The 11,800-nt window shown below is 40.3% G+C and overlaps 2 protein-coding genes across 21 annotated transcripts in view; one reads left to right on the plus strand and one right to left on the minus strand.

Annotated features, from left to right (window-relative positions):
- LOC128748218 (RIMS-binding protein 2) overlaps positions 1–336 on the minus strand; it is a 38,706-nt gene extending 38,370 nt beyond the window's left edge. For 19 of the 20 annotated variants that reach the window (XM_053846762.1, XM_053846755.1, XM_053846748.1 and 16 more), the window contains exon 1: positions 172–336. In XM_053846762.1, coding sequence (XP_053702737.1) covers positions 172–228 — 57 coding nt within the window. In that variant the 5' untranslated portion in view covers positions 229–336. The remainder of the gene's footprint in view (positions 1–171) is intronic. The other variant, XM_053846749.1, reaches the window with a different exon arrangement.
- A 5,490-nt stretch (positions 337–5,826) lies between these two features.
- Positions 5,827–10,960, plus strand: LOC128748764 (scavenger receptor cysteine-rich domain-containing group B protein). Its single transcript, XM_053847738.1, has 11 exons — positions 5,827–5,956; positions 6,796–6,828; positions 7,333–7,371; positions 7,532–7,834; positions 7,973–8,041; positions 9,330–9,644; positions 9,714–9,794; positions 9,936–9,998; positions 10,080–10,394; positions 10,465–10,551; positions 10,614–10,960. Exons 1-11 carry the CDS (start codon positions 5,839–5,841, stop codon positions 10,928–10,930), a joined length of 1,740 nt encoding a protein of 579 aa, XP_053703713.1. The 5' UTR covers positions 5,827–5,838; the 3' UTR covers positions 10,931–10,960.
- The last annotated feature ends 840 nt before the right edge of the window (positions 10,961–11,800 follow it).

Raw genomic sequence — 11,800 nt, forward strand, 5'->3', positions numbered from 1 at the left:
GCAAATTCAATAGCATGCGGAGGTTAAATTCTGTCTGGACAGTCCGGCTATAACGGGCTCAGCAGCGCGCTCTTGTCACATACTGTACATTCAGCCATTAGTTGCGAGAGCTAAGCTAACGGTGGTTAGCTCAGCGGTCCGTTTCATCCCAGCAACTTCAACTTAACTCACCTCCAGCGGTCCAGTAGTCCTTCGTGTATCAGAAAGGTGAAATGTATGACTCAACATAGACGGTCTGATCTGAGGTCCTATGTCCGAATACGCTGACAATAATTACATGATTAGTACTGGTTCTTATTATAGCCACGCAGGGGGTTTGTTTATCTCCCAGTCACAAACGCATGCGGACACAGTGGAGCGCGTCACTGTGGGCCTGCCAGGGAACCGTGCGGCGTTCAAAGACCATTAACCATATTACTGTCAACAAGATCCACAAGCCGGTTGCTTATAGAATGGCAATGCAAATAGAAAGAAATTGTGTATAATGCAAGTCATATTCAAACTATTAGGTTAGTATTATTATTCATGACATAGAAAGTAATAAACTGAGTTTAGTACTGGCATTCTCATTATAGCCAGCGATCTCTGAAGGCAACGCGCAGGGAGATGTGACAATGTGAGTTGTTGTCCTCTAGTGGCCAAAGTGTTGTACAACCATTGACATTCTTAAAAACGATAATGTAAATGTAAACCATGTATTATCCAAATGTAATCTGGATGTATATATATAGTAGTTAGAATCTTGACAAACTACGAAGAAAAATAATGTAGACAATGACACATAATATGAGGCGAAATCAAGAGAATATTTCAATTAATTTTTTTTTTTGCATTGTGGAAAACAATCACGTGTAAAATAACATTTTTTAAATATAATTTTGTATTAATTTGTGTTAAAAATAGATGAAGCAATATCATTCGCAATGAGCACAATCGGACAGCAGGTGGCAGTAGCATGCTGGAGCGCCATCTACACATACAGAGAAGGCGTGGGAAGATGAGCTCTCTCAGCAGCAAAGCCATACAATAAATGAGATTTTTTTTTTTAAATGTCTATGTAGGTTCCAGAAGAAGAAATCCATCTCCCCTGGTTTCTTCAAGGAGCTGAGAAGCCATCTTGGTTCAAATGGCATCAAAGACTCGATTTGATTTTTTGTTCTTTTGTTGTTGTTTTTTTGTCTTCCTGCATACACATGAGCTTAGAAACAGAGCTATAGTGTTTAACATGAAATAGTTTTGCAGGTGTTTTGTTTCACATTAGCCAAATGACTGCAGGCTGATCATATATCATCCTGTTGCTGCGGCTGATATAAATTCCCATGGTCATATGAGAATGAGAACACAATCTTGATCTCTTATGACCTATTTTCAGGATCTCTGTAAGCAACAACGGTAAAGCATTTAAGTATGGCCTATGAAATGTGAATATGAATTGCATAAATTAATTAAATGAATCACAGTAAATATTACATAAATGTAGAACTGGGACATTGTATTCTGTTGTTTTCCCCCCTTGACACAAATCTGTCAAGATGGCCTACTTAATAGACATGTGACAAAAGACTCAGGATGTCTTAACCTAATGTTCAAATTTAAAAACCTTTAGAAAGTGTGAACAAAAGGTCAAACATTAAGTTACAACTCTGACATAACATCTATGAAGGAGGATCCTCGATCCATTCTAGAATCCATTGAGAACCGTATATCGCCTCATTTGAGGCCATGAGAGAAAAAGGCATCAGTATATAAATTTACATTAGACAATCTATGAATGTGCCAATACAGGATGCACAGCTTATTCTGTTTTATTCAATTATTTCATTTAAACAACATATATATTTTTTAAAAAGCCAAATTGGATTATTGGAATAAATAACTTTAGAATATAACTTTATATGATTTTAATAACTTTAAGATGTATCACAAAAATGATCACAAAGGTGTCATGATGATAATGCACACACATTTTTTTTTAATCTCAAAAAGACAATTGTGTGCTCCAATAAGAAAATCTGATTCAATGAATATGGAATCAAAACTTTATAGTAAGAAAATATGTCATTATTTAGCATGTTTTGGTACCACATTCTTTTTCATGACTGTTTTCAGATGTCTCTGGTCCTACATTTACATTTTAACATTTAAGTCTCTGTAACTGAAATGGTCTGATTTAGAGATATAGTTTGTATCTGTTTTTAATCGGACGCACAATGTTTATAGATCCCCCGCAATCTGTGGTTCAGCCTCCCAAATCTCCAGCCTGCGCCTGCTGTTCAGTTCACACAAACAGGGACCTTTGCAAATTAGTCCTACAAGCTTGTACTTGAGTGTCATTTCACACCTTTAGTAACACATATAATGGATACATTTTTAGTGACAAATGCTACTGTGTTCTTTATTTGTGAATCATTGTTCACAACACACATCCATATATGCTTTATAAACACTGTCAAAGGTAAAAGTTAGCATCACAACCAGCTACTCCCTTCACTTCCTTCCTATTTCCACTCTATTTGTTGTAGGACTTGTTATGAAGAGGCTATTTCCATTACTCTAAATTGTATCACTGAGCATCACATTGTGATTTCTAAAACCAGTGTTGGATGTTGGCGAAGAAAAGCATCATGTCACCGCAGCCCTGTGGGGCACCTCCATCACTGATTCAAGCGACACCACAAGAAGAAGGATTGAATTGATACTTGACAAGTGGACAAAGGCCGGCACGTGCATCAGGAAGGATTAAGATTTGGAGGACAATTTGGAGAGCCCAGGAGCTTTTCCTGGAAAGCAGACGAGAAACTGAAACCCTAACACTTCTTCTGCAAGTGTTTGATCTCTCTCTATGTGTGAAAACATCGCAGCCATTTTAATTTAAAAATCACTTTCAAATCACTGAAAATGTCCCCTCATTTACACAACACGCGCCCACACACGATTCCGTGCTCCCCCTGAGAGTGTAAGCAGAAATAAGCAGCATTAGTCTCCTGAAACTAGAGAAGTGGGAGTTCCAATAGGGGGGTAAGCTTTCACTGCCTTGCATCTTCTCTTTGCCCCTCCTGCTTCTTTTAAAGCACAGACAGGTGAAGGGCGTTGGAACATTAGCATACAATGCTGTGGTGTCTATTATTTTACGTAATCCCTGTCACGAAAGACGAGCACTAACAGTCCAGCAGGAGATGAATGACTTAGAACGTCTGGATAGTAGATTTCTGTCTCTTCCCAAGAACTCACCAGCGGAATAAGTGTTTGGCCTTTTTTCTCTGTGGATACTTTTTTGTTGATTTCTTGTTGAGGAAATTCTTTCTTCCTATTAATAAGCTTCACAAACGGTAAGTAACTTGAATTAATTCATAAATAATCTTGATATAAATCATCACTTGGAGGCATTTTTTAGAACTCAATTACTTGTATCAAAAATGTGCTTGTATTTTGTTCTTTGTTAAATAAGTGGCAGAAAAAGGTTTTTCACCCCCTAAAATCTGACTTAAATATCAAGGAAGAATCATTTTTGTGTTTGAAAAGGTGTGGCTGCATTGTACAGAAACAAACAAATACATTACTTTTTGTTTATTGATTACAAAAGAAAATGGCAAAACTGAATTCTTCACACTGTCAATTTGTCTTTTCTCAACATTCAATGTCAACAAATAACAGAATGAGCTCAAAACTGATTTAAAAAAATCACATAAATAAACCATAACATCACCAATTTAATATTTAGTAGTGTAGCCATTGGATGGATGAATGGCGTGTGCGAAAACGTTTTTTCCTCCACTGTATCCAACAGATGAATAGGTTAAAATTTCAGTTTTGTAATATTAACATCACATTTGAACATCATTTTTAGATATAATAAAAAGATGAGTTGGAATAGTGCTGTACAGTGATTCAATTAAATGTCCTTATTTTGACAGCAAAAGTATGCTGTAGGTAGAAACGACAGTGTTATTCCTGGGTTTGCCTCAGACAGTAGTGGGTATTTTTGTGAAGCTGAGATCTTTCAGCTATTTCTCAGCGCGGGGAAGTGAGAAGGGAGGGGAAGCGGAGCCGACACAAAAGGCAACATTATTCCCCAGCGGATCTGCACTTCATCCTTCCATGAATGGAGTATTGAAAAACATAACATCAGGGACTAGATTCATTTTCATCCTCCATAACTGAGCCATTTGTCCTAGAGTTTGGAGTAGTTTGTTCTTTCTGTCTGTGAATGAGAGGCCTGCTGTGAATGACTGCTGCGTGGTCCACGAGTTTCACACCTGTGTTTGGTGCACCGTGAGTGGAAAGTTGGCCACCTGGTGTCCCCACATGGTGGGAAATGAAGTTGTTCATTAGCCAACAAATGCGAATAATCTGATCATATATAGTATGCCAACGCTGAAGTCTGCAGCATCCACTCTCTTTCTGGATCCTGCCCTCCGAGAAAGCAGCGGCGCCCGCGCGGTGTCATCGGCTGCCTAAGCGTTGTGGAAGGTTCTAGTGACAGATTACAGGAAGCAGCATTTATGCCTGACGATGGGGACCGTGGAAAGCAGAAATGTCTTTTTGTGCCCCTGAGCCCGGAATGTCCACTATCTCGAGGGGCCAATATCAAATTCTCCTCTCATCATCCCATAATACGCATTCCAGAATAAGGTCAGAGGGAAATTTTTTGTGTAAAACCCAAAGATAAACAGCGTTGGTCGAACCACACACTCTCACTCGACACACATTTTTATCACTCACAATTTATCATCACTTCTTAACATCACAATGATTCATTTATTAAACATCATTGTATTCTCAAATAAATAAATAAATAAATATGAAACAACATTGTACCTTTATTTCAAGTATATTAATCCCTTTTATTTAAATACTCTTTATTTGTCTGTCACAAAGTCACCCGTGGGAATCTTGTTTCTCGGTCTAAGGGCTTGATCTCCACCCGAGATCCTGTCTACTTCTAAGGTGACACCGGCTCCACTCAGTTCTCTTAGTTATGACATGCTCTCAGGACCCTGAAACAAATTCAGGGAGGGTGACTGAGCCGTCTGACTCTACCGACATTTATGGGGTGGCAGTTTGAAAACTGGTGTTGGGTGGACGGAGGTGTTGCTCAATGTGAGAGGTATGGGAGCATTTCCTGCTATCCAGGCTCATAGTACCCCCACTGAGAGAGTTGGGTACGGTCTGAGTGAGTCTTGAGAACCTTTCTGAGTTGGCATACAATGAGCACAATCTTACAAACTTTTTTCATAGGATAAATGATCGACTGCCAAGATTTTATCAGCATGATTTGTCTTCATGTTAAGCCTGTTATAGCCTCCTCATTCATGTGTTTATTTTTTGTTTTTGTTATGATGATAAATAAATATATAAACAAAGAACTTAACCTCAAAATAACTGCAATTGCTTTTTTAACTTCAATATATTCTGTAACTTGCAAGCAATTTACAACCAAACCACCAATGTAAAGAAGACCTGTAAGAATGTTGAGTATTAGGTGTCTGGCCGTTATCTACGTTTGTTGACTGAGTGTCACAGAATCCCCATATTCCTGCGAGGGGATTCCCCTCAACCACAGACACCCTGTCCAGTTGACCGTTGACCAGTCTGGGGATGATTTTAAAATTCTACATGCCAAATTGGTCTCACTTCAATGCTTGCCACGGCCAGACTCAGACAAGCATCAATGCCAACAAACACCAAATCTGCTCCAGGCGACAACTTGGAAAACAATCCAATACAGTACTGTAATTAGTCTGACCAGAACCGGGACAGAGCGGCGGCTTCCACGACTCATGTTGGCGCTGAGATTGCACGCTTCTGTGTTACAGACGAGTGGACAGTCAAGCAGCCATGAGAGGTCAGCGTGTGGTGGGGAGTGAGTGCAGGTGCTGGAGCGCGGCCGTCTGGCTACTGGTCCTCTTTTTGGGATCTGTTGCGTTGGTGACCGTCAGTGTGCTGCTGAGACTTGGTGAGTGAAATATACATTTATATCAACGTCTAGTCCATCAAAGCCGTTCAGTAAACGGCAGGGTAACAAGAAATGTCATCCTTCAATAAAGAAAAAAATCATGAGAAAAAAAATCTTACTTTTGGTCCTTCAGCAGTGTATGAGTTATGTGCAGTTGAATTGAAACTGTGTTGCATTCTATTGATCTAGCTGCTGTATGGAAGCTCAAAAGTGCCATAATTACAAAATGAATGTGGAAAAAGCGAGGAAACGTAAGGGCATATATGTGGGCACAAATACCATTATTTAAAAAAAATGTTTTTTTATGAAATTTCTGAATATATAATTATACACAGGAGAGACAACTGCAATCCAATAGCTTCAGCACACATTGAAAAGCCCTCTCTGTTAGTGTCAGGAAGTTGAATAGTGATAATATTAGTCGTGGAAGCCAAATACAAGGATAAGAACCTTTTTAATTGATGTTTTGAAATCAAATAAGTTTTAGTTAGTATTGATAATGATAATGTCGCTATCCTCTTGCATTGATGTTTGGTATTGTAGTAGTGATATCATTGTAGTAGCAATATTTCAACATGATCACAATTCAAAGGTTTGATGCAAACTCCAAACATCTCCTGCCAAAGCATATTAAAAGAAACAGGGTTGATGTGGAAAACAGTGGTGCGACATATGAGAGCTTTTCCTACGTCAGAGTTTGAGATCTGACTACACCTTCAATGCTACTCCCTTTGCATAGTCTCATTTGTTCATGTGGGATTTAGCTCTAAAGAGAAACGTCATTGTTTAGATATTAAAAGGCACTACCTGTGTGTCTCACTATTCTTTTTCAATTTCAGGTGACATTAAAATAAGCAAGCGATCGACTACCCGTGAGTATTCCTCTTCACTTTCTCAGTGAAACAACCTAAGAACTGTGTCAAAATATCATTTGACACCAACGAGAGATGCGCTAACAATCAATGAAATTAAATACTTAAAGTAGTAGTGTCTTACATGTACTGCAACAAATAAGCGGGTGAACTCTGTGAGTTGACCTATATTGGGTGTGACGCCTCGTAAAAAAAAACTCCATCTAAAGCTATTGTGAAATGGCGAAACCCAATATTTGTCTTCGGGCATCAGGATGCTGTGTATGAGCGGAATCTCCTCCCCTATTGTCTTTCTGTTGCATCTTAACGCATAGCCAAGCGATACGCTTCTCATGAGCTGATTAAAATGATCCAGTCTTCTATGATTTAGGTTAGGTTATTTTTCTTCAACCACCTCGGTGCCTAAGCATTGTGTCAGGTTGCGCCTTGTGTTCCAGAAAAACAGAAATATAGAAGACATAAAGTTTCAGTGACCTACTTTAACTGTCACCCCTTATATTTCAGCCAACGAAGAACAGTTCCAACAAAGTGCTCAGTACCCAGGTAAGTTATTGCATGTATTTGCTAAACATCACACCTCTTACATCTAAAGGCCCCAAAGAATTGAACTAAATTCATGTGATATGAAAACAGCATATACATATAGTTTATTGTATTACGTGTCATACGTTTTTAAAAGAATACTCTTCTTGTTTCCTCACAGTGCGACTAGTAAATGGACGCAATAGATGTGAAGGTCGTGTGGAGGTCTTGTTCGAAGGAGAATGGGGGACGGTGTGTGACGATGACTGGGACATGCTGGATGCCAACGTGGTGTGTCGACAGCTGCAGTGTGGTATCGGCGGTAAAATGAGCAGCAGCTCCCGGTTCGGCCAGGGCTCCGGGGCCATCCTGCTGGACAACGTGGACTGCATAGGAACTGAGGAAGAATTAAGTCAATGCAGGAATCAAGGCTGGAAGACCCACAACTGCTACCACTATGAGGACGTGGCTCTCATCTGCAAAGGTAACACAACATATATGTGTGTTTAAAGTAAATTATGTGTGATAATATCTTGAGGAAATCTAATTTTTCTAACTGTTCATATATATCAGCTTTACACGAGCTCCTCATTTTTTCACTGTTTCTTTTCTACTTGGCTAGAACCATCTGCACTAGGAGGGAAGACTGCGGTGACCCTCACCACACCACCTCCATGGATTTCAGGTTTACGTAAGTCATCTTCCAATCTGGTTTCAGAAGCAGGGAAGATATGACCATATGACTTCTTTTCCTTCTTCATACGAATTTAGCATGTTGGTTCTCTAAGAAGTCAGTTCATGTGTCAACATGTAGCGTCAGACACTGCATTCATTTATTTATAGGCCTTTAATGGATATACTGTGGCAAGACAAAAAGGTCAGGAGTCTCAGGTTAGGTACTTGATGTTTATTCTTCCTCTTGCCACAATCTTCTAACACATTTCCCTACACAGCCTCTATATATACCCTCGGTCAGGTCCCTACCCATCATGCCTCTGGGTGAAAGGCCACACCTCCCGAGTGCCCCCCCACAATATGTACTTTAACAGGCTAAATAAGTGATATTATGTTGGTGGTGTTCTATAGTTCTGTAATGTTTTATAGTTCCCCTATTCTAGGGCGTCCGCTTGTTTTGGGGTGGCCATAGTTATAGTTGGTTTACTTCACATTAGGCTACTATAAAAGCATCTGCAACACAGGATTATTGCATGTTTTGATCTACGTATCTCAGATGTGTGCGGATCGTGCGTTCAGGGATGTCTCAATGGCGGGGTCAATGGTTTACAGTTTTACTTTTTCAGAAAGTATAATATATGTGTGTGTGTGTGTGTACATATATATATATATATATATATATACACATATATATATGATGAACAGTAACAGTGTAATAATTGATAATGCTCACATTTGCTCTCACATTTGTTCAATTGTCTAGTAAGTTTAGCATTCTTTGATCACTATGTTCATTGAGAAACAAACACTCCATTCAGTAAATGCTATTTTTAAAAGAGAGGCTGTTAGATTTCTGTTTGTAGACCTGATAGCTAGTTGAGCCCAGAGGAATGCACCTTTCAGGCATCTCTGGGGGAAAATGGATCCCACAGAGAACCAGGCTCTCTGGTTGGGTGTTTTGTCTTCATGCTCACTTTTGTGTTGGTGAGACCACTCTTGAATCTCCGGTGGATCACAAGACACCACCACAGAACAGAACATGACACATCATACAGCTTTGTCAAAGTCTCCCGGGAATCTAGCGAAACTGTGCAGGGTTCGTTTCCTTTCAGTCGGCGCATGACACATGTTAAAGTGTTTTGCCAACACAGCTACGACAATGGCGTACATAATAAATCATGTGACGCATAGATTCAATAATATCCCCAGGGAACTAAACAGTGAAATATTATGTGCATTGACAGATCTATGTAAAATTTTCCTTGAACTTTAAACAGAAATGTTTACCTAAATTCCTCATGCAGCTGATGGCTCCCTGCGCCTGGTGAATGGGAGGCACTCCTGCGAAGGCAGAGTGGAGGTCTTCTACCAGGGCGTCTGGGGGACCGTGTGTGATGATGCCTGGGACCTGCGTGATGCTGCAGTCGTCTGCCAGCAGTTGGGCTGTGGCCGCGCTATCCGCGCTCACAGCAACTCTTACTTCGGATTTGGCACCGGCAAAATCTTTATGGACAACGTCAACTGTTTTGGCCACGAGCCGCAGCTCATCAGATGCCATAATCTTGGATGGAAGCGCCACAACTGTGGTCATCACGAGGACGCAGGAGTCACGTGCGCTGGTATGCTGCAACTTGTTTCTCTTCAATGTTTCTTTCCCTGATTATAACTTTGGAATTTTTACATGCTAGGCCCTGAAGTGACATCCGTGACCCCGGCAAGCACGTCTATGAAATCGCAAAGGTCGTTGTGGACAACACAGAACAGTGCAGGTACAGTATCACAACGAGCATCGCAAAAAATAAATGAACTGCTGTGTAATAATAAGGCTTTCAAGGCTTAAATTAGGGAGGCAGGACCTAAGGTGATACCAAAATAGATTCAGTTCAAATGTATCATTTATTCAATTTCAGTCACTGCTGGGGTCACAGCCACTGAGAGTACAACTGCTCCAACTACTAGAACCCAGACTACAGGTAAATATCTGAACTCTGATAGACTGCTGCCCCCTAACTGCATTACAAATATTTGGAAAGCTAACTTTTTTCCTTTCGCAGCAAAACCGACCATTCGACTGGTGAACGGAAACAACAGCTGCGAGGGCCGTGTGGAAGTGTCGTACAGACATGTTTGGGGGACAGTGTGTGATGATGACTGGGACAGTGACAACGCCATGGTGGTTTGTCGGGAGCTTGGCTGTGGTCGCGCTGTCGCAGCCAAGAGTCAGGCCTACTTCGGCTACGGAGGCGGGCCGATACTGATGGACAATGTGGCATGTAGTGGGAGCGAGTGGAGGCTGTCTGAGTGTTCTAACCTGGGCTGGGGTGAGCACAACTGTGGCCACCATGAGGATGCTGGAGTGATCTGTGAACGTAAGACAAAATCACCTAACCGCTCACTGAATTTGCCATCAGTAACTAATGTCCATTTTTCTTTCAAAAGTATTCACACCGATTTTCCCAGTTGGACGAGATTTTGCGGTGACACCACCAGCCCCCACAACAACTTTGACCACACTACCTGCAGAAGGTTGATATTATATTTGTGCTATTTTTAAAAGCCTGTTCTCACAACCTGCCCTGTCTCTGCAGGAAAGATTAGACTGGTGGGAGGCCAGCACCGGTGCGAAGGGCGGCTGGAGATGTACTTAAATTCAGGATGGGGAACCATCTGTGACGATGCATGGGACATCAGCGACGCCAAGGTGGTGTGTCGCCAGGCAGGCTGCGGTGTGGCCATGGCAGCACGGGGAGAGGCTTTCTTTGGACCCGGCACGGGAACCATCCTGCTGGACAATCTCAAGTGTGATGGCTCAGAGGTGTCACTGCTCGATTGTTCTCATATACCCTGGAACGTGCACAACTGTGACCATGCAGAAGATGCTGGTGTCACCTGCTCACTTTTGTGATTTCAACAGACAGAAGTGGACACAACAACCTCGGACTTGTGTACATTGTGTAAATAACAGCTTTCATGTGGCTGATATATTAATTATGAATATATATATATATATATATATATATATATATATATATATATATATATATATATATATATATATATATATATATATGAATGCATACTATGAATATCCATCCTTTTAAGCACTTTATAATTCATTTTTTTATGTACACACCTTTTTTAAATAAAGAAATATTTCTAGTATTCTATTTGCCTTAAACTGTTCATGTAAGTACATCTTTTGGGATATTTAGAACGTGAATTGTTTTGTAAAAAACATTCTATGAATAAATGTTTTGTCAATACAGCCATCACAGCACAGAGTGGTTATGAGCATGACTATTCTCAAAATACCGAATGTCAATGATGCAGCACTGCTGGTGGCGTGCAAAATGTACTTATTGAACCTTGCAATATTTGAATTATCACCATCATAAAACGTATTGCTCCAAAAATAAAATTGGTGCAACTCTAACAATGTTTAAAACAAACAAAAAATAAATCAAATCAAACAAATAAAAAGACTTTCTTAGACTCGATCTAAACCAATGCCGCCAAAGAAAATTCTTTTTATTACTGCACTACATGACAGAACAAGTACTCCCTCTAGTGGGCATTATTATTATTAATAGTGTTATAATACTAATACTTATTGACAAGTGGCCAGTCAGATGGCGAATTAACAAGTCAGTGTAACAATAAATAAACTTGTGCCAGGTGACAAGCACCTTGGACAGACCTCTACTACTACATTAAGGGAAGTGGTGAAGTGTTGTGGGTGAATGAATTCATCCTATTCAACATATTTGAACAAGGG

Source organism: Synchiropus splendidus, chromosome 17 (genome assembly GCF_027744825.2).
Source record: "Synchiropus splendidus isolate RoL2022-P1 chromosome 17, RoL_Sspl_1.0, whole genome shotgun sequence".
Lineage (NCBI taxonomy): Eukaryota > Metazoa > Chordata > Actinopteri > Syngnathiformes > Callionymidae > Synchiropus > Synchiropus splendidus.

What these genes read in the sequence shown, in the direction of transcription:
- LOC128748764 (XM_053847738.1), top strand. Translation starts at nt 5,839, where the DNA reads ATGAGAGGTCAGCGTGTGGTGGGGAGTGAGTGCAGGTGCTGGAGCGCG. An exon ending in TGCTGGAGTGATCTGTGAAC is followed by an intron (nt 10,395 to 10,464) that starts GTAAGACAAAAT and finishes TTCTTTCAAAAG; the next exon opens with TATTCACACCGATTTTCCCA. An exon ending in GACCACACTACCTGCAGAAG is followed by an intron (nt 10,552 to 10,613) that starts GTTGATATTATA and finishes CTGTCTCTGCAG; the next exon opens with GAAAGATTAGACTGGTGGGA.